This window comes from Trachemys scripta, chromosome 7 (assembly GCF_013100865.1).
Source record: "Trachemys scripta elegans isolate TJP31775 chromosome 7, CAS_Tse_1.0, whole genome shotgun sequence".
NCBI lineage: Eukaryota > Metazoa > Chordata > Testudines > Emydidae > Trachemys > Trachemys scripta.
The window spans coordinates 26,428,410-26,451,758 of record NC_048304.1 but is presented as its reverse complement, the minus strand read 5'-3'; the positions used below and the strand labels follow the sequence as shown (position 1 = coordinate 26,451,758).

Below are 23,349 nucleotides of genomic sequence, written 5' to 3'. Positions count from 1 at the left end.
TAACCATCCAGGAACCACTCAAAGCCTATCATCTTTAGCATTTGTCTAGTCTTATGTATATAAATCAGACAGCTCTGCAGATTATTAGGAATGTATTGTTTTTGACAGAAGTAACCAGCTGTCTGTTTGAGAGCAACAAGGACACTAATTCTTAAGAAAAGTGTATTTGTCTACCACATCTTGCATTGTTTATCTTCTTTATAGTGGCTTTTATCAGGCCTGTTTTTTGGTTATGGTTATACTTCCAGTTCATTAACTTCTCAGACTTGATTTACTTTCAGACTCTTTACCCATCAATGTACGATGTAAGAATATGAAAAGTAGTAATGGGGGAATTATTCTTTCCCTCTAAAAAGCAGAGCTGCAGAACTATACGTCTTCTCTGTTTTCCATGAATTTATAGGCAATTTTGACTGAGACAGTTGCTTGCTTGGCATACTAAGTCACTATATTTGCATAACATAATTTGGACTCTACTTACCCACTGTCTTTATTCACCAGTTCTTATCTTCTCAAATCAGGGTCATCTCTCACTTGCTCAGTTTTATAGCCTGTAGCTTGGACAGTAAATTACAGTACTACTGAACTCTCCCTCCTTACTCCCAAGTAGTGGTCAATTCAAATTTGCTCAAGCATTACTCTTTACTTTTGCAAGGCTGCCAATTTACAAAGTAAAGAGACATTGGAGGATTCCTAAAAAATGTTTGCTTACCAAGCAGGATCTCTGCTTAGATCAGTAGTTATTGAAAGCAAACCCCACCTTACTTGGGAAAAGAAACTGTGAGAACATGCCATTCTCTTTAGGAATAAGAAAGGAAAAACTTACACGGAGGTAGTGCTTACCAGCTGGAAGAGAAGGACACACAGGAAGTGGCAACCAGTAGCAAAATAGTCACTTTTGAGGAGCAACTGCTTAGCTCTGCCAACTTTAAAGGGATAGTCCACAAGAGTGTGTGTGTGGGGGGAAAGGTTCTAGAGGAGGGCAACCCTGCACAGAGGAGAATCATTAGGGACCAGGGAGACAAGAAGACAGGCTACTTTTGCACTGTGCGTACCACAACTATATCACAGGAACAGTCGTCAGTCATCCACACTATTCCTCTCTCATGAAAAGACTGTGAAAAATTATTCTAAATAAAAGAAGCCCTTTTGGAATGGGATGCATCTTGTCTGAAACTGTTGAGCCGTGCTATAAACTTTACGCTTCAGTTTGTATATTTTAAAGTCCTTGAAAGTGGATCTGGAATAAATCAGCAATGGGTCAAACTGGTTCAGAAAATGTTTGAGTAACTCTGTCTACAGGTGCCTTCAGGGGTTCTCGATCAGCTGAATATTTTGACTACTGCCGTTCAATCACTACTCAAGAAAGCAGAACTGCTGGGAAAGGCAACACATCATAAAGCAACATTGATTGTAAATGATCCAGTACTTGTTACCTCAGGTCCCAAGTTTTGGCAACAGCATTACCAGAAGCAACTTCACAACATCACACCACCCAACTTAGTCAAGCCCTAGCCAACATCACTCAAAAACAAAGTTAAGAGTTTTTAGAACGGACACATTGCCTAGATAACCTAACCTTAATTTTTCTCAATTATAAAAAAGAATCTCAACTTGCATATGAGAAATATCTATTTTAAAAGTGAGAAGCAGCATATAATCTTGCCAAACTTCCCCCTGTGATAAGCAGGATCAGACATAACTAAGTGGGTGGTTTATGGTGAGGGAGAAATGTCACTATGAAAATACAACCAGTCTGTATTATTGCTTCTCAGCTGCAGCCAAAGACTTTTTATAATTTAGTTACCTGTGGTTTACTTACACACACACTTACTTTAGAGCAATATGGAAAGCCTCCTGCTCCCAACACAGTTAGGATCATGCAGTGCCACTGAAGTCAATAGCATGGGTCTCACTGAGCACAAAGTTTGGCTCAACAGCTACACAAACTGTCAGAGTAGTATAAACAAATGCACACAACCCTCATGTAACAGAAACGTGGATAAAGTGAAATAAATTAGAATTACAGGTTGTAATCACAATTTTTTTAAACTACATCTACCAAGTCACATGCTACCCTCGAGTATGGTTCTATATGGTTCTCCCCTATATTTTCATTTATTAGATTTTTCTTTGTTTTTAAATGCTATTTCAAGAGCATTAAAGGAAGAGATTACAGAATGCTGGGACCGACCGCAGAGCTGGCTCAACAAAGTAAGTCAAAGTTTGCAGCTTTCAAAGGAGTTCATACGTAAGTCATATGTCACGGCTGATACATAAGCCTTCCACTCTTTTTTCCCTGTGCCCAGAGATTATTCCAAATTGCACACACAATATTTTGTTTTAATACAAATAGTACATGACAATGAACAAAAACAGATTTAATTTTGTAGCTGGATCCAGTTGTCATTGATTTGTTTTACTAAATAATATCACAATCTAGAAGCCTTTTGTTATATTTAAATATTAATAAAGTTTCCAGTCTAGTTTTAAATTCAAAGTGAAATTAATTTGGACTGTTGATAGAAGTGCTGAGAAAAAGAAAGATTTTATTAGATGGTGAAACGTTAGGATCATGTCTCTAAATGTGTTCAGAACTTGGGTTTTAATGCCAGCCTGTGTAACTTTTCCTATAGAAACAGCTTTGGGTTTTTTGGGTGTGTGTGTGTGTGTTTTCTCTTTAAAAAACAGACTATTTTTGTTTGTTTCACTGTTTCATACAAAAATGATCACTGAGAAATAATATGACCGGCCCCCAATAAAAAGTTTTGTTTTATAGCGCACTTTTAGGCACTCTCTCTTAAGGAGTCTGATCTAAAGTCCACTGAAGACATTGAAGTCCACTGGAAAGACTCTACACGCTTTGTATCAAACCCTTGTGTTGCATGTGTATGACATCATAGAACTGAAAGCTTCTCTATAGAGATGGAAACCTTTTTGATTTCCATTTCCATACACTGCCTGCCTCTGTTCCAGTTCACTCCTCTGAGTTTTCTCCCTGTTCCTGGTACACTTCTTGATAAAACCAATGGCTTGAATAATGTTTGGCAAAAGCAGATTGAAAATTGGTATTGGTAACATCACAACAATAAGGAAAAAGGTGTGCAAAGGTTTCTAAAAATATAGGGGTCCATCTAAAAGAGAATAGCACTTTAAAGAATTGAACAGATAAACTTCACTGAAACTTAAAGCAATCTCCCTTGTGTCAGAGGCCATGACTATTTTGAACATGGCTGTTCGGTGCTGCCAATCAATTTTTTTTGTTAATTTTCCTGCTATTGGGAAGAGCTTGAACATAATCCAGTCCAAAAAATGCTGACTTTTCTAAATAGGGCCTGTGTTTTTGCAATAAAGAACACTGGTCAATATACAACTAAAGAAAAACTGAACCAGATGTGAGTAATAGGACCACAGAACTTTGCATTTGCCCAGAATCGCTATTTTAAAACACACAGATGTTGGTCTACTGTTTTTGTGGGATAATACATTCTTGGCAACCAAGAAGGGGTTTCAGTATGTTAGAAGGTTATCCTGGAACAAAAAAAGAAAAAGAAAAAAAAAGGGGGTGCTAATTTATCAAGCTCTCCGCTGTGGCAAAGATTTCAGAGGCACATTCAGGAAATCAGTTCAGAGGATGCTGGTCTCAGGACAGCTTTGCTTTTTACTTTTGTTTTCCTTTGCTAGTTTACTTCCTTGCTTGTGAAATTTCATTGTGCTCTTTTAAAAAAGGACACTTGCTCTGTTTATACATATTCCAAATTTCAGGACAAGAAGTCTGGGCAGAACTGTTGATTTTTAATTGAAACTATAGAAAATCGGTTTTTTAGACTAAAAATTTAGTCAGACAAAAAACAAAAATCCAGCTACAAGTCCCCAGGTACTACAAACTCTTATTCCTGCATAAAGCCTTGATTCACACCAGTAGCTCAGTTGAAGCCAGTAGGGCTTCTCAGGTAAGAGCTATTCACGGGATTAAAAGGCCCCCATGAATCCAAAACTGCTAAAAACAAAACAAACCGCTAAAACACTGAAAGCTACATGCATAATTGTTCAATAATTCAATTCTTTTGGCCACTTGTCAGCTGGGCTCCTAACCATCTACAGAATATTTTGTGGTGCACAGAGTCATAAGGTTTTTTTCCCAAAAAAGTTGTTACATCGGTAAGCGTTCTTAATATAGAAATAAAATTTCAAGCTATACTTTGTGTGTTTGGCATAGGGTCACTTCCTTGTTTTACCACGTAGTAAATTTTTTAAAAGTCAACCTTTTCATTGTTTAACAAATCCTCCTCTGAAAGATAATTAAAACCACTTCCCAACATACAACCAAAGTTTTATTTTTATAGTCTATCTTCCATTATGGCGTAAAGCCTTTAAAAAAAATTTTTTTAAACCAGTGAAATATACAAATCACGCAAGACAGAAATATGTACATTAAATGTACAGAACAAACAGAGGAAATGACATAGAAGATTTACATAATATCTGAATGACAAGTAAAATATTTTACATTAAATAGTATTTTAAAAGCTAGGATCGTTAGACTCAGCTCTGCTCACAGACACGAGTCACTAAAAAAGGAACAAGATGTGATTCAGCAAATAAAAAAGGACTATGGTTTTTGTATAATAAAAACCAAAAGTGACATATTCAATGAAGTAGTGCCTTTTTTAATTTTAAGATACTTTGTTTGCAAACATCTGGAAGAGAGGGGTAAATATGTTCTTAATAAATTAAGAGCAATAAAGCATCATTTAAAAAGCTGATAAATGATCAAGATGAACTTAATGCAACAGGTTATAGGCTTGTGAGAAGTTAAGGCTTTAGTATGACTAAGCTAAAGTGGAGGATTTCTCTCATTTGATATTGAAGGCCAATTTGTTTAATTTATGGGATGGGGTTTCTGAACCAATTACAAATGCTAACTGTGTTTTTGTAAATACACTGTATTGGGGAAAATGCAAAAAGTTGCTGTAGTAGGTACTGATTTCCATCTCAAAAAATTAAAAAAACCTTAAAACAAACGAAGGGCCAAATAGAGTTTGTGCTAGGGAATTTTAAGGTTTCTGTGTCAATGATCATCAATAATGCCCTTGCAGGAAAGTGGAAGAGAGAAGCAGTCTCCAAACCAGTGTGAATTCAAGTGCATGGTATCTGTTCTACCTGTAGCCCAAGAAGCCCCCTTAGGTTAAGAAAAGGCTTATTCTTTGTGATTAAAGTATTCTTAAAACCCTTTGTGTTATGACACCAAGAATGCTAGAATCAGTATAAAAAAAAAATCCTAAAAGTGATTTGTGAAAGGAAATGGGGGAATAATATGCTCCTAACTGATGAACTGCCTCTGTAACTTTAGCAGTTTTATAAAAATCACTGGCTGTATTGAAATATATATGTACAAAAAGCTCTGAAATATCAGACACCAGCAGACCACAGTTTTCCCGTATATATGTAACTGCTCAAGTATAGTCTGAACAGTTTTAGTGTATACCTGCAATATATTATCTAAAGCACGTGTACTGAAGACATCAGATGATAAATTTGGCATTGCTGCAATATTTCATTGAACTAAAATAGCCACTTAACATCATTAAGAGATGAAACTATTGTCTCCTCAAGTCAAAGCTTTCCCCAAATCCACAATAAACCAACCATCTCAAGAATGATTGATCATTAATTATTAATTTCCTTGGATATGAGGGGTTATTTACTAAGCTGTGTTTTGAAAGTTGGCCAGCTATCACACGACTTTTTTTTTAAAAAAAGGCATTTCAAATTAGGGGAATTCTGTTTCCTAAAGGGCTTTCCAGAGAGTGGGACAGTGAAACAGCTGCAGGGGTGCAATTTCTATTGGGTCAGACCAGAGCACACTGTTCGGTGAGATTCAGAGGTCACTTGCTCCTGATATTCTTTATCAGTAGGGCATTGCTTGCTAAGATGGGATACTCACACTTCATACATAACTAGATGAAGAGCTGATAGGTCACATCCTGCTTTGATGTACACTTTTAGCGTCAATCAAGGTAGATTTTTTTTCTTGGTCTTGCTAGCTACTGGACCCAAGACTTTCGGTCCTAAATAACACAGCTGAACCCTTTAAAAGTCTTATGCGCTCGTACCTTTTAATTACCTCACATTTAAATTAGCACCTTGCAGTCATGTGATTGACATCATAGTAACTTTGTGCTGAGCCCTCCTGTGGATATATCAACCCTCCTTTTATGGACCCCTGGATATATTGATCAACTTTGTATGTATCTATCAGACTACTTTTGGTCACTGAAGCTAAAATCATGCACAGGTTTGTGGGTTATTGTGTTCATAAGGATCATTCTCAGATCCCAAGCACCTCAGAATTCTTTGCCGGTTGCACAAGTACTATGACTCATGGGACTAAGTTAGAATATGTTGGATTTCCCTTCAAACTACACTATTTTTTTAAAGTCTTTTTTTGGGGGTAAAATAAATATTTTCTTGGGTTCTCCCCCATTGTTGCCAAAAATATAAACCACACACAGTCCTAGGATGGGTGCAGAAAAGGTTCCAGTCACTTCTTTTTGTAACCTTTATAAAAAAAAAGAAAAAAATCATTGGACTCTATAAATAAAGTGGAGATTGTCCTGGAGGTAGCACCCCTGCTGGCAGGCGGAAGACGCTCCTCCCACCTCATCACCCCCTATTTGCACACAAACTGGTCCACGATCTCTGTGCACTTCTTGCATTTCACATAGCAGCACCAATGGAACTTGCAGTGGCAGCGCTCCGTCTGCACTGTCTTGAACTGGTCATAGCCCCGGCCACAGCACATGAGTTCGCAGCCGTCCATGCCCTCTGAGGTCTTATTGCAGAGGCGGCCCTGGGTGCCTAGGGAGCCGGTGCTCTCATTGCGCACACAATAGTCGGGGCTAGGGTCAATGTAGACCAGGTCGTGGATGGTGGGCGTATTGAAGCGGCTGTTCACTTGCACCAGCTTGCCCCGGCTGTTGAGTTTCATGGCAGCAGCGCTATCATATTTCTCCTTCAGGGCATCACCCACTTTGCGGAAATCAGCCAACTGCAGCCAACAGGTCTTCAGGCTGCAGGAGCCAGACACCCCATGGCACTTACAGGCCACATCAGCCAAGTTATACACAGTCTAAGCGAGAGAAAAGAGGAGGAGGGAAAACAAAGGTGTCAATGTGGTTGTTACATAGCTTGCGCGCACCCCATCACCCCTACACACATGGGAAGAGAGCCCCTAACACACCCCTACTTTCCCTCTCCCACCCACACCAAAGGGAGTGAGCTCAACCCCCTTCTCACACACCACACACACACCCTAAGTGTGCACACAAGTCCTCAGTAGAATCATTCATGTTACATTCAATTTTAGGAATTTGCCCTATTGCAGGGGAAAGGATTTTGCTGTTTAACTGAGAAATTTCAAACAGCCCTTTATTTTATTTTTACTCTCTCAACTAATCTCAGTTTGAGGCTTGTACTAGAGCAAGGAGTTAAGATTTCTTCTATTACAGGCTGTGCGGCAGCTGATTGTCTGCTCTTGGCTCAGCAGTACCCTCCCATCCAAAATACTGCTGTGTAAGAGAGACTGCATCCAGAAGAAACCCCCAAACACCTTTGGGTGGGGGACTGACCTACGCAGCAATATCCGTTTTATAAAGCTTTGGCAGCAAGATCTCAGTCATTTACCCTGTATAAATAGAAATAAGAGTCAGTGTTGACACTGCCCCAAAAATCCTGGGGTCTGACACATTAGGTGGATACTTTATGCAACTTCCACCCAACATTTAAAAAGAGTTTCGATGCTGCCAGATGGCACTGCAAAGAGGAGGCTGGGAAGGGGGAAAAAAAACTGCTGGAGTATCTGTAGACAACTGTGAAAGTTATTTTTCTTCTCTCTAGTAGTAAACTGACCTTTCCGTTGCTTTCACATTTCATACCCTCCTCTCACATTTAAATAATATGAATTTTCAATTATCTTTCATCTGTCCTCACCTTCAAACCCAAGAGTAGTCTCCAGCAGACTATTTCTGGCACCACAGGCACTAGGAAAATAACGACTTTGGCTCTTTGAGTTCATAATATTGTGTAAAAAAAGTTTACACCTATTCATTTAAGGCATTTTCAAGATAAATAAGCCACAAAAAACACTTTTCACCACAGAGGAGGGTTTTTTCTAATCATAAGCTTTTCCCATCCTCAAAAGGGGTGGGGGAAATTATGTTAACCCTGCAAGAATATTCCGCTCTGGGGAGTTTGGTGCTTCTCTTCTCCCTCCAAAGCAAATTGGATTGGTTGGAAATATAAACCAATAAAACTCTATTCTGCAGAAAACTCACAGTGAACTGTAGGGTTGTAACTAACAGAACATGGAGGAAGACAAGATATGCTGCTCTCCCACTGATCCTATGAGGTAGGGAACAGAAAACCCATGTTGTGTTGTCACTCAGGAATACTCATATACACACACACACACACACACACACACTCTCTCTCCCCCTCCCCATACTTAAACCCAACTTCACATGCTTTCCCCTGCATTTGAAGAAGGCCAAATATTAAAGGTTTTGATCTCTGAGCTCACCAGCAGATTTCACTGGGGACTAATAAGAAAGGCAAAGAAAATATTTCCTTGAAAAATGAACACGTGCATGAGCTAAGGACCTTCAGAGATAGTTATCCATGCCACTGTTCTTTATCTCTCTGTCATTAATTAGGTGTGTCCCTTCCCAGGCAGGCTTCTTTGGGCAAGGGGAAGGAGCCACTCAGCCACTTACTCGTCTTCCAGCCTCGTTGTTATGCAGGTTCATCAAAATCCTAGCACTCTCGTAAGAACCTTTCTGATAAATTCTCTCACGCTCCCGAGCATCCACAAACTCCTTGGCGAAGCGGTAGCCATATTCGATGTTATCCCCACAGCCACCCCACAGCCAGTCCCGGGGTAAATCTTTGGGCCTGGCCGCTCTGCTGCAGCCACAGGAGGAGAGCTCCCCCTCTCGGCAGGCGCGGCTCATTGCATTAACCACCCCAGCAGCGCTGACTGCATAAGTAAAGGCAGTCTCCCTACTGCCTGCAAGGAAAGAGAAAGCAAGTGTTAAAGGCAAGTCTCCACATGTTCTATGACATTCAGTACAGGACATGGGGAAATGCTATATATGAAATTCATGGGGTTTTGAAGTGTGCTTTAGCCTAAGAGGTCTCCATGGAAATATTTTTATTCCTCCCCTCCCCCCGCAAAAGCAAACAAATCAATGACAGAAAGTGGAGGTTCAGTTACGAAGAGCAGGAGCTGGATTCTCCTCTCACACTGGTTTTCACCAGGGAACACTGTGGCGCAACAATGGTACAATTGAGAGGAGAATCAGGCTCTAGGAGTATGTTTAGCAATGGGTTCCAACAATAATTGTGTCCAGGGGTTAGAGAGCTTGGCTGCTTCCCATCTTCTCTTTTTAAAGATGCTAAATACAACTTTTAGAAGTCTGTTCCTTAAATTACTACTTCTTGAACATGATATATCTACTTCACTCATTTATTCCAATTTATTTAAAGTTACAGCATTTCACAAAGCCTGCTGGTGTCAAAGAAAGTGCACACCAGAATGATACTTGTCAATATTCTGCCCTGCACATAAACTGGCCAGCAACTTTGAAGAGGTTATTTAAAAATAAAGATATAATAACCCAACTAATATAGCAAAAGAAGCTACTTCCAATCATTTCTATAAGTTGCAGGGAAGAGCGAGCCTGGGACAGGAGTGTATTAAATGTTTTAGCCAAGGACTGATTCCCTTACATTCAATTTTTCCCAACTTTCATTTTAAGATAAATAAGTTTCATTCAAGGTGATGACAGAAAAAGCTCTTTGTTCATATGTGCTTGTCACAGGATATCCTCACTGGAAGATAAATTCATTAACAGCTTCCTCAACAAGACATCATCCTGATCCATTTTTACCTAGAACCCAGCTACATCCATCTCCTTTCTCAGGAATGGCAAGAGTTCTATTTTACAACAAATATCTTTCATGAAAACAAGGCTAACATTATAGAGCCTTCTGGAAGTTTGCATTTCTTCTTATCAGGAAGTAGGGCCAAAACCGCTACTTTTCATCATAACAGGCTCAAGCCTAAAGTCCTTCTCCAGGAAAGACTACTAAAATGACTGTTGGATCAGGCTAAAACATAATTTGAAGTTGAAAATCAAAGAGAGTTAGCTATTGGTTTAACTGTTAGTTTTCCTTCTATTCTTTAGTCCAAAAATAAAGTTGGTCTAGGTAAACCTTGATTTTACCAAGCTTGCGGGAGAAACATTTTTGTAAAAATCAGGGTTTTGTCAGATATGATTTTTGGATAACAGTTCTTTGAGGCAGGGACTGTTTGTAAAGGGCCTGCCACCAAAGGCTCACTTCTGATTTAGGCCTGTTGGCACCACTGTATATTATGAACAGTAGTCACAGTTAATCTGTATTTAACATAGATCTAACACTATGTTCAGAGCAGCGCTGTTAATGTAACAACTGCTGCCTTTTCAAATAATCTATGTTCTTTAAATGAAAAGAATCAGAGGTCATATACTGGGGAAGACCATTTCTAAAATAGTAGAATCAGAACCACCCTTCCCCTCAGTGCTAGGTCCATTCCAGCAGATACTCACTCATGAGACTGCTTGCAAGGGTTATGGGTTACTCCTGAGTATAAAGGTTCACAAGAGTAGTCTAAGGGGTTGTAATAATGTTGGTGTTATATGTTTTTGATTTTGCATTTACCATAAATTAACCGGAGGAGCTGCCTGAACAGATTTTAAAGCTAAATTCTGGATTGTAATGTAATGCATGTTTTGGATTTATTCTGCAGTCCTTATTCAAGTTAATGGGATGTTTGCCTAGGTAAGGAATGCAGATTTTTTTTTCCTTTGTCTATGATCTTTTTTTGAAAAATGTATGGTTAGCTCAGGTTTACACATATTAATTATCTTGTGTACTCCATAAAGTTAAAAAAAAATGAGTTTTAAATCTAAGGTCTTGGTGCATTTTTAAGGAATCCTTAAGGAAGAAAGGATGTGATGGAAGGGTGTGAAAAGGGGAACATGAGTGAGAGAAAACTGTCCCTAAAAGAGCAAGTTGCATATATTCAACTCCATTTTTTAGTTAAAACAAAATTTGGCTAATCCACTGAAACAGATCTAAGGGCAGGCAGTTTTAGATTGCACAACCACTATTAACCCAACACATCACCCTATCTCTCATTGACTTTGGCAACATTATAGGAGTCACATTTCCACATGGATAAATTGCTCTGGAATAGTTTTTCCAGAGTATTTAGGCACAAACATGCTTTTCTCCAGCATCCAACATGTCTGTCTTTCCCCACATTTCTTCAACATCCATCTCTATTGTGGCCATTGCAAGAAAACACACCATCTAAACATGTTTGAGTTCCTCTATGTCCTGCATATGTAACATAAAAATGGGACATTGTTCCATGTACATATTACTGGTAAGAGAAGTGCCACAGAAAAATAAATTTAAAGAAACAAAAATCTATCTAAATCTGGGCATAAGATACAAAACATTCTCTTTGTCCTGTATTTCAAGAGCATTCAAAACTATCAGCAGACGTGATTAGACTAGACCTCTCTCCCATGCAGTTGTTGAAAAGATCAATTTATGTTAATATTCCTTTTCTATGTTTAAAATAGGGTCCAAATATGCCTTAGTTCTAGGTCTACAAAGAAACTAAAGGACAGCACAATATATTGCATATAGCAGGATTTTAATAGTCTAATTAAGAAATGATCAACTGAGAGGAAGCTATGGTAACAGAATAAAAGCCCTGAAAATTTAATGTTCAGTAAATCATATATTCAGTTTCTATACTCAATGCTTGGTTTATTGGTACAGCTTTAGATAACTTTGCCTGATAAATCCTGGAAGAAAAAATATAAATGGACATAGCTGATATGTGGTATTTATTACACTATCAAGTCAGTGCTTTTCTAAAAAGATTCCTCAATGCAGAATTACTTATGTTTCAGTCATTAGCATAAATGACAAAATCCTACAAAACTCTGCAGACTCAGGATCCAGTTATGATCATCTCACACCGGGGAGAATAAGGAGCAACTCTACTGACAATCAAATGATTCTACCAAAGGAACACTGGTTTAAGTATCATCAGACTCAGACCTCAGACCTTTTTCCCCTATTCAAGAGGAACAACAGCTTGCCATGTATTATTTTACATTTTGATGTGAAGTACAACTATAAAACAACAATACTTTTCTTGTTCTTAATACACTTTTTAGGATCTTTAAGTGTTGGATACACCCACTTGTATCTGCAGTTACTAAAATTGGCTTAATTACATGATAAATTGCTACATAGATATTAATTAATACAGTCATATAGTAGTGAAGAGGGCAAAGTTTTTCAACTTGTAATAAACCCCTGGGACCAGATGTGACACACTTGACGGTGTGAACCTTTCACACTAGAAACATTGGCAACACAGATATGGGCCCAATCCTGCCATCTTAATTCACACCACTGAATCAGCTGAACGTAATTGAGTAATAACGGTTGAAGTTTGGGGCCAGAAATTTAAACATTTCTTTACTGGTTTTAGTTGTAACCTCAAGAAGATTAAAGCTGAAAAGTCTCAAGGCTGTTACATTTGTTTTTCATGCTTATCTTGCTTTTTGGATCTTGCTCAGCTTGAACAATGAGAAGTGAGTTTAGTTTCTAAGTTCTCAATGCTGGGGTTGCAAAAAAAGACCGGGGAATGCCTATTTGTTTAACAGACACTGTTCCTCGGATATTTTTCAACTCTGGCACTTTTCTATTCATTTCAGGTTTTATAAAAGCTTTATTTTTACAAAAAGTTAAGTTTAGGGCCAAATGTAATTTACAGTATTCCTTCAAGCTATGCAAGGGCTAAGCAATTTACAAATGAAGTTGTTTTTAATGTAATTTAAACCATTTTTTTTTGAAACAGGATAGGAAAGCATTGGAAAAGGATTTAATTTAGATCTCAAATTAAAAAGTTACTCTGCACAAGCTATGAGCTAGAGCAATGTTGAGATTAAGTGCCAGTATAAATGCTGTATAAAACACAGAAGACAATAGAAAGTAGATTCCTCTGGCTAGGGATTCAGTAGATAGAGAAAGACTGGAAAATTCAGAGGAAAGTTCCATCTTTGGGCCTGATCTTGTACCACTGAAGTCATGTGAGAATGACTTGCAATAAACTTCAATGGGAACAGGATCGGGCCCCTAAATTATAAGAATTATTTGTACTATGTGGGTTGCATGGAACAATTGAATTTTGAAGACGGATTTAACAGGAAAGAGGTTGGGACCCCAGCACACTGGGATAGGCAGATTCCCTTGCAACATCCTTTCCTAACAGCTATGTTATTATATGCAACATAAATTACAAGTACACTTTGTCCTGATAAAACTGATTTTGTATGGATTATAGAGCTGCTTTCTGTTATAAAGCCAACTTTCTTTAAACCATAGAAGGATTTTGCCACACCTGGCAGTAAATGAGAAGGCATTGTTTATAAACACTAAGGAGAATGTCAGTTAACTGCTACATAAAATTAATTTATTACACAGCATGAGCAATTTTGGAACCCAGATATTTTTGCCACACACTACTACTTTTTAGTTAGTTTTAAACATACCATTATTTTATTTCAGTTTTTTCCTTAAAGTTAATGAGTATTTTAATGCCACTTTTTCTTTCCTACTGCATTCTTGTATTCAGATGGTTTTTGCCTTCACTTTTTTGAGGGGTGGGAGCAAGCGGAAAATCAACTCTGACTAAAAATAGGGTTTTTTTGTCAGCTATAATTACACAGATTAAGAACTTGGCAACAGTGTCTAATACAGAACATTAAGTAAATATTACACACATTCTTAGGCAACAGTTTGATCAGAAAGTTTTTGCTTCCTACCTATTTGCATGACTCTGCCAAAAACAGAGTTGTTGTCCACAGTGCTGCAATTCCATCTTCTGTGTCTGAACTGATACTGGCATTCCTTAATGCCTGTCTTTGCCCCCTCTCCAATATACTGCATGTGGTCCTGATACAAGTGGCAGAGTTTCTTCTGTCCTTGGGAAAGTCCTGCTAGTTGACTACATAGTGGCTGTGCTCCTATTATATATACCTCTGACATCTGAACAGGGTTCATAGGATTCATATGATTCATACCTAAAGACCTGCATAAAGAAATTAGATTAACATTGGGAGGACAAATACAATATTAGAGTATAAACCTACCCACTCCTGTTCTTGTGACCAAGAGGAAAACTTTTGAACAACAATGAAAATCATCCAACTCTTGTTTAAAGGCTGTACAGAAGACAGCTGGCCACATGTATAGAATGATGGCAGCAGACTTTAGTGACTGTCTTTGCCAAGACTTCAATGTACCTGAATGCCAGGATTCAAATTTCACCCCATCCCTACAAATTTCTGTGGGCATGGTAAAGTTACAAGAAGTCCCAAGCAACTGTCTGGCCATAGAAGTGCATAAAATAATAACAAAACAACTCCCAAGCATACCACACGATTTAGAATTTTCAACCTCAACTTTCAGTCTACACAATTACGAGAAAATAAGGAAATCCTTAAGTACCAACTGCTAGATGCTGTTACAGACAACTACTAGCTTCTTCTAACTGATAGAAAAGATACAGAGGCACGTACAGACACTAAACAAAATTAATCATGTTTTCCCGATTCTTAAAAGAGGTCCATATGTGCTTTCACATGATTAAAACAGGACTGCTAGACAGAAACGGTTCAACTGAGAGAGCAGAGGTTTTGCTTTAAAAAAAAATCTCCAAATAATAGAAACATTAAAAAAAAAACAGATATTAACTAGAGTCCCATCCCGCCCCAGCTACAAGAAATATAAACTCAGCTCCTGGGTCTATTTAGAAAGTTGTTTAAATTAAAAAAAAAATCTGTGGGTAAAATATTTTGTACATGGAATTCAGTGCTTTCCCTTACATTTGTTATTTCAGACCCTGTAGAATGAGATTTTAAGTAATCCATTTAGAAATTTAATTTTGCTACTTTAATGGTGGCGAAAATAAATTTCCTTTGGATTTACAGTTATCCCAGAAATTGAGTATTGCTAAAAATCTCCTATTCATACAGCACTTTCCCTAGGAAGAGATAAGATATATAAAAACCAAACAAATTAAATATATTCTTTTAAATAAAGTCAGTATATTTTAAGATGCTTACCACCAAGAGCTGGCTTCTATTACAACCTGGGCGAAAGAGGAGAAAATGGCCAGAACCACTATGAGGTACTTGGAAGCCATTGCACTGCCAACTGTCCCCAAAGCACCTCCTTGAACTAATATTCCAATGGATTTCTGGAGGAGAAATAAAAGGAACAGATTGTTTATTGTTGCTCAGATCATTTTCAAGCATACAAGTTTAAACAAGGGAGGTATCCTGGGTCCCTTTTAAGTTGACTCTTGACTGACTGCCCTTCTCACAAGTGAGTTTTTGGTGGCAAAATGCAGGCAGTTTCTAGTCCAAATTAGTCCACCCACGCAACCTGACAAGGAAATTTTATTCACTGCGATTCTGCTTATAGGGCTGCCCAGCGACTACAGACATGTCTCAGTGCCGTTGAATCAAAGCACAGTGCCAAACCCAATCTCTTAGAAAAATCCCTTATTCTCAGTCGCACACTTTAACAGCAGCAGCAAAAAAAAACCCAACAACTTACTCCACTTTCATTCTTCTAGGAGCAGTCTACAGGGTGCCCGGACAGGGGAGAAGCAACAAGTGGAGCAAACACATCAAGGGCAAAGTGAAGATGATGCATCAAGTTGCGGGGGTGTTTTGGGAATGGGGAGGGCAGGGAGATTCAGCTGTTACATTAACTCCAAACTAACAATGGATGTTCCCCAGCCCCCAACTCCCACACACAAATGACACCTTTATGGGCCATTTTGGGAGCTGCTTCCAGATGAGAACCAAGGAGGCCGATCTCGTCCGAGCAAAGCTCATTCCGTTGTCAGGCGACCCGTGTTTCTCCTTCCCAGATCGAAATGCCTCTTTAACCCGAAGGCGGGGGGGGGGGGTTCCGATTCTCCTCATTTGGGAGACAGATATTTGGGCCCCCCCAGGGATCCCCAATCTGATTGCGGCCGGAGGTGGGGCGGGGAGCTAAGAAAGCCACCAAGGCAGCACGGCTTAGATGCCGGCATGGGGGGGGGGGGGGGGGCCCGCTTGATTTCACCATCCGGGGGGAAACAGGATCGCGTTGCGCCGTCACTACAAGTAGGGCGCATGGGAGTTGGAGGTCGGGGAGGGTTTGCCTCTTCTGCCAGGAGACGAAGCGCCCGTGGGTCGGTATTGCGTCTCCGGCTGCCCCGCGCACCCCATCCCAGCTTCGCCAGCGCGCTGGGACTGGGGAGTGACCACACGGCACTGCGACTGGGGAGGTGGCGGCGCCGCGACAGGAGTCCATTCAAACCAGCCCCCTGCGGGAAGAGCCAGCAGATCCGGCCCCGGGGCAGAGGGAGCGCGGAGCTGGGACACAGGTTCGCCCGGCAGCAGCCCGGGGAGCGCACTCAGAGCGAGTGACCGGGCGTCCCGCAAGCCCAGCTCCGGCCGGTCCGGCTCTCAGGAAAGGAGCCAGCGATCCATTCCGAGGGGACAGGCCGCTAACGGGACCCAGGGCCAGGGGAGCCCCCGTCCGTCAGCGCTGGGGGAGTTGGGCGCTGAGCTCCGCGGCTAGTGGAGCCTGGGAACGGTTTGGTTCAGTGACGGGTGGGTTAGCTGTAGGTGAGGCTGGGACTGCCCGGCGCGGAGCACCTGCAGGGCCAGGGGGCTGGCGGGGCACGCAGCCCGGGAAGGAGCCTTCCCGTCTCCGGGGGCACCCACCGAGGGTGGGCGGAGTGGCGCGCCAGAGGCTCCCTCGGGGCGCGGGTTGCAAGACACTGCGCGCACTTGGAGACTGGATGCAGAGCGGCTGCGCTCTGGCGGAGCCCGTCCTGCTCCCGGCCCAGGCGAGGAGAAGAAAGCGGGCCGCTTTCCGGAGCTCAGCGCACTCCCATTGCCGATTGGAATCGCCGGCAGAGGCCTTGCTCCGGATGGGTATTATTAGCCCGGGGTCTAATTGCTATTAAACACTCCCAGCTGCCTAATAGGGGGGTTAAGGTTTTCAGAAGGAGCTGAAGTGGGAACGAAGGGGCGAGCCTCATGCCCACAGATTAAGGGAATTTCTTTGTTACAGGAAAACCTTCAACTTTTCCCAACAGTATGAAGGGAGGAGAATCCGGATTGTCAGGCGCAGTCACGCACGGAGTTCGCTAGGGATCAGAATCCCCCCGACTGCTGCCTGCTCAGCATGACGGGGAAAAGCAAGGGCTCCCCTGATGGCTTTAAACACTTTGTGCCGAAGGGTTTCCATTGGATTTATCCAGTTTTTCCTACCTCGCCTGAATAGGCTGAAATAATCCTGAGTTACAAAAGGGCATTGCTCTGAAATCCATAAATCCAGCCCTGTGTTTTTGTTTTGTGTTTAAATAAACTCCCCTTCCACAAGCGCAGCCAACTCTCTGCCTTTACAAGGTTTCAGGGGAGAGCGGCCAATGCGCGCAGCAGAAAAGCCAATGGTAAACGGAAATGTACAAGCAGAAATTGGAGTGAGTTATTACGTCCCAAGGTCTCTGCCCGCGCATAAAATATCGATGCCAATTAATAAGTTAAACACTTCCAGTAAATAGGTTACTCGATCGGGCTTTAGTTCATAACGCAGGACTTGTAAGGAGAGTAATTTATTTTTTTTAAAGGCAGTTCAACACTTGGGGGCTCCCTATTCATTCTCAAAAACGTTAGTAGTGAATTAAAGGTGCTTTTAATTCTTCCTGAATTTTTTTTTTTTGGGGGGGGGATGTTGGGGAGGCGTTTGGAGAGAGAGAAGAACTGTCATAGCAACACCCAGGAAATTGATAACATAAAAGCTGCCCGGACACACAACATTCAAGGGCACAGAAAGCTGGGATTAGTGTACAGCCACATGCCCACGCCTGCGTGTGATGAGCTTTGTTACATCCACACTCTCTCTGTCACTTGGGATGCAGGGCTGTAGCACTAGGGACTTTAGATCCGCTTGCTACCACCCACTTCGCGTTTCACACCAGGCACGTCACCCAGTGCGCTGAATACTGGACTAAGGTTTTTAAAATATGACAAAATATGTAAATTTAGAACTCGCATTGGCCTCTCCTAAATTACAAGAATTAAATCTGGGGAAATTAATGTGTATAAGTGACAGTTTGCGGAGGGCACCGTAATGATTAAAGTCAAATGTGCTTTTTAGCAACAGCTTAGAAAATCGTAAAAAGATTTATGCACCATAAGCTAACTTCGCAAGATTGGCAGTGGACTCGACACCCGAAATAGGGGTTTGGACGAATTTGGATATTTCGGTGCCCAGAAAGGGATACAAACTGAAACCTAATTAATTGATCGGCTCCTACTGACAGCACCTAATTAGACATTGCTCCAACTCAGTTACTAGTCACTTGTCTTCGCAAGCATCTGTAGCGCAGATGTGAAACGAGCGGGTGTGTATGTCATTTCGGGGTAGAAATGGAACTTCGTAGGGACAATGCGGGCGGTTGTAAGAGGATTCAGCCCGTGGGCAGCAGTACACCCAGGAAACCGAAGTTGATCCTTACTGCCAGTGACACCCTCCCGAGCGTTTCTGTAGTAGGGAGATTAAGCGTCACAACTGCAAATCATTGACAAGTCAACTGGTTCATGGAATCAAGAGTCCAGGCTCTGCATGGTCAGCAAAAGCAGCCAGTCCTCCGGCGTATAACGGGCCAGGCTCGCATGGGGGAGTGCGCACCTACAGGAGAACCACTGTGAGCAGAGCCAGGCCTTAGACGACTCTTAGAGGGGAGCTCAGAAAGGAGTTACAATCAAAATCCCGCAGAGCCAAAAAAATCCCAAAGAGTAAACATCTGGGGCAAGGTCAAGAAGGGAGTAGCAGCTCCCCCCTCCTGTAACAGTTCTCACTCTGAAGTGTCTAACGCACAATGGCCCTAGTGCAAGCAGCGCTGTCCGGTAGGTGTGTTTTTAAGGCTGGGTTTCAGGAATAAAAGAGAGGGAGGGTGTAAAAGGAAGGTTAGGACGCTGGAAACATTTTCTTCTGGCTCAAAACCCACCGGCCTGTACTCCGATTGCGCGGCTGGGGAGTGTTACATGGGGAGGGGGGGGTTGCTTGTCGGACACTAGGTCATTCACACACAGCCCGGAACGTTGTCGGAACAGTGGAGTCAGGCGGGTTTCGTTAGGTGGAGTGGAACGAAGCTGGCCTCGCCTGGACCGGGCGGCGACACCCGTTCGGGGAGTCATACCGCCCTTCTCCCGACAGGGGGCAGCCTCCGCCGCCAGAACCCCCGCCAGGACTGACGCCTGGTTCGGCGAGGAGCTCCAGCGCTAACTTTTTTTTTATTATTATTATTTTAACCATTTATTAGGACTCCAGGCTGAGAAGTAAGCCCGAGAAAGAGAGAAGAGACACCTGCGATCGGTGAAGTTACGGTCAGTCTCCGCTGCTGCAGTCACTTCAGTATCACGCAGCTAACAAGTTGCCATCAACAAACTCCTGGAAGTACCAACTATCAGCCCCAAAGTTTTACACACCAGTTGAACGTTGTAAGGCGCTTTGTGGGGCGGGTGGCGGGAGGGAGAGAAGGGGACGGAGCAGTATGCTCTTCGGTAAGATGAAAATGGACTCTTACAGATTCAGCACAGCCCTGGAATCGCCTGTGATCCTGTTTTTACACAGGGTGTCTGGAAAGCCTTTTCAGGCATCTGGTTTTATGGTAGCTTTTATGTGAGCACTGCCTTTGGTAAGTAGGCACCCAGAGAGCCATTCGGCGCTAGTGGGTTGTAAAATGCAGAAACGATTTCTGTATAGTGATTTGCTCTGTGATTTCAAAGCAAACGATTTACAAAAGCGATGCCACCCCTTTTCCCTCCAGTGGTTTTCAATAAAAAGGGGTACGGGTATTGAAAGATTGTAGGGTTCAAGTTTAGAGAAAAAGCCACTTACTCTGACTCAGACACTAATGTATATAGTTAATTCATGGAGAAAGTGTTTTTTTTCCCTAGATTTTTTTAAAGTACATTCCAGTACTTTACATTGACAAAGTTGAATGAACTTAGAAAAGATTCGTTTCTCAGAGAAACTGAACTTTCCGTGACCCTCCGAGTGTAACTAATTTAGCATGCAATTGACAATTAAAAACAAACAAACTAACTAACAGACTTTCCAACATGGAGTCCTTAGAGCATCAAAGGGGCACCGAAAAACCTCGTTTCTCTTTTGCAGACCCCAGCAGCAGAATCTTTTACAGATGCCAAGTGACAATCGCCAAAATTTAGAATAAAACTAAAAGGGGGAAGGGGGAAAAAAAAGCCAGGTTCTAAACTGGCCTTGAGCCAGAGTTCCTTAAAGGTACAGGCCTCCATTACTGCCTGCTCTCACTCCTCCATGGCTATTCTCCCCAGAAATGAAGTCCGGGAAGATGTCTTTAAAACTTCAGCTACTAGAGGTTGCAAGAAAGATGCACAGCGTTGGAGAGCTGAATTAAAACAAGTGTCTTAAAGACTCTTCGCTTACTTTAAAAGAAACTGGTTCACGATACACAGGGGGCAATTTGGCCGTAAGAAGTGGGGTATTTCAGACCCACAGTTCTCCAGCAGGACTAGATGAGTGAAAAAGCTTAGAGTTTGGGAAGAGGGGGGAGATAGGGGGTCGCCAAGGCTGTCTGTGTGGGGGGTAGGGGGAGAACCCCACACATCTCACTACCAAAATTCATGTAAATTCTCCACCCCCCGGACTCTCACAAGCGAGCTCAGCGTCTTAACAAGCAGCCCCTCATCCCAGCCTAGGACTCACCTCCATTGCAAGGGGAATCGCCGAGCGAGAGCAGCCAAGTAATCCAAGGGGGGACCGGGGGAGAAAGGGCGAGGAGGCGGCGAGAGTAAATCCGGGATCACAGGAGCTATGCGGTATCCTCCAAAGCAGCGGGCGGCGGCGGCTGCCAGGGGCCAGGAAGGGAGCGAGCCCGGAGAGGGGGAGCGCTGGGGCCCGGCGAGCTGACACCAGGCAGACGCAGACCTCTGTCCGGCGCGGGCGCTCCCAGTGCGGAGCAGGGCACCAGGGCAGGCTCCTTTCCAAGGTCCATCAGCAATCGCCGTAATTAGGGCTTTCCAGCGAAACACGCGCGCGCGCGGCGCCCCGTGGGCGTGATCGTGCGGAAACACTTGGGAAACAAATACAATCTTCACGAGCTGCTGCAGCGAAAGCGCCCTGGGCTACGATCCTTTCCACCAGCCCAGCCCAGGTGGTGCAGCCGCCGCCGCCGCCGCCGGAGCGGGGCTCGCCGCTCCCTCCCCAGCAGCCCCCCGAGGAGCTCGCTTCCTAGCTCGCTGGCTCGCTCTCGGCCGGCGCGGCCCCTGCCGAAGCTCCGTGCGGGAGAGGGGCGTGAATGGAAGCGCAGGAATCCCCCCCGCTCCCCTAAAGGCTGGGCGCCGCGCAGCTGGGTGTCCGGGGCTGCAGAGCCATCCGCGGGCTGCGTCCCTCCATTTTAAACCCACGGGGAAGCCGGACTTGACTCTTCGGCGCAACTGGGGAGGGGGATGCGCGTCTTAGAGGGGGCGGCTTTTCCTGCAGCCCAGACGGGGACTCGGGCAAGAGGAGCTGGGGGAAAGGGAGGGGGGGTCCCGGGCTCAGGGGTCGTAACTCTCCCAATCCATTGCAGGGCAAAGCCCCTCAGCGCCGGGCACAAGTTACACACAGGCGGGACCCGGAGCGGTGGCAAAGCGCTGGAGCGGCCGCGGCGTTTCCTTCCTGCGCCTCTCGGCTGGGTCCCCGCGCGCCGCAGACAGCCCGCTCCCCCCCTCCCCTAGGTCTCTATCGCTCGCGGCTCTCCTCGTCGCCCTGCCTCTGAACAGTGCACGGAAAAGTTATACGGCCAACGGCGGCCGAAAAACTTTAGGAGGTGCGCATGCGCCTTGCGCCGACCTATGGCAAACCAGACTGGGTTTTAAAGCTGTACCACAGACAGGACCCCAGCGCAAACCTCTGCAATACAGAGATGCTCCACAGGACCTCCCCCACCCACCGCCCTTCAAACTATTCGCAGTCCGTTGCATCCTTCGTAGGAAGGAGACGCATTCCTATAGATTACTTGCTGCCTGTTTTAGCTAGAGCCTCATTCATCAATGCAGGCAAGCTGCGCGGAAACTCCAATTAGACCAGCTTCCCCTAGGCTCGCTCGGAGAGCACCAGTTATGTGATTCAAACCTGTCTACATGCCGCCCCCCCCCAAAGGAAATCGACCCTCAGTGAGACGTGATTACATGCGATAGTATAGACACACATACACGAGCCATACCCTGGGTAGTACAACTTTATATATAATCCCCCATGTGTACATTATCTCCAGACATAAATACATACTCCATATATCTTACGAGAAAGCTTTGCGCGTGCGTACAAATATATACACTTCATGTTTGTTGAATTTCTCATTTGACAAGTGATTTCTTGCATGCCCCAGGTTGTAGATGTGCTTCCACGTACCCTTGACAAATGCTGGGTTACTAAGCAGGCTTGATTATTTGATTTCCCCTCTTCTCCAGTGTTTATTTCCGCTGTAAATTTGGCAGGTTGTTGTCAAAACTGTTTAAGTTAAATAACGCAGGACCTAATGAAAGCCAAAGTCGAGGACAGTTTCCTGAAACCTTTGTACTTCACAATGGTTTCTCCACTCCAGTCCTCAGCCAAAGATTTTATTGAGTTTCTCGCATCTCACATGCACCCAAGTGAGGAAGTAGCAGCATTCCCTGAACCATTTCATAATTCCGTATTATTTCCCTTTTATTCCTCTATAACTGCAGGTCCACTGGGAGGGGGGGAGGGGAGTCTATCAAAGCAGCGCTGGGAAATCCAAACAGTGCTGAGAAAACAGCCTCAATATCAATAAATGCATTCACTCTTTCAAAGTCATTCCAGTGCAAATAAAATCCCTTCGGGAGTCCAACGGGGGAAACAACACATCTCGGTCTGATTCCACTACTGCGGTACACAATCTTTCAGGGCCAGGCAGTCTCTCTCTCTCTCTCTCTCTCTCTCTCACACACACACACACACACACACACACAAAATACCCCCCCAAGTAAGTGTGTATGCACACACAAACAGAGGTAAGTACAACTTTCCTTTGCGCGCACATACACACAGGTAAGTACAACTGTCCTTTGCGCGCACATACACACAGGTAAGTACAAC

The 23,349-nt window shown here is 43.1% G+C and overlaps 1 protein-coding gene across 1 annotated transcript; it reads right to left on the bottom strand.

Moving 5' to 3' along the window:
• Positions 1-4,316: 4,316 nt before the first annotated feature.
• Positions 4,317-22,038, bottom strand: WNT5A (Wnt family member 5A). The gene is made up of 5 exons (XM_034776684.1): positions 20,953-22,038; positions 15,258-15,391; positions 13,956-14,221; positions 8,775-9,067; positions 4,317-7,132 (listed from the first exon to the last, which is right to left on the bottom strand). Exons 1-5 carry the CDS (start codon positions 20,956-20,958, stop codon positions 6,674-6,676), a joined length of 1,158 nt encoding a protein of 385 aa, XP_034632575.1. The 5' UTR covers positions 20,959-22,038; the 3' UTR covers positions 4,317-6,673.
• Between the last annotated feature and the right edge of the window lie 1,311 nt (positions 22,039-23,349).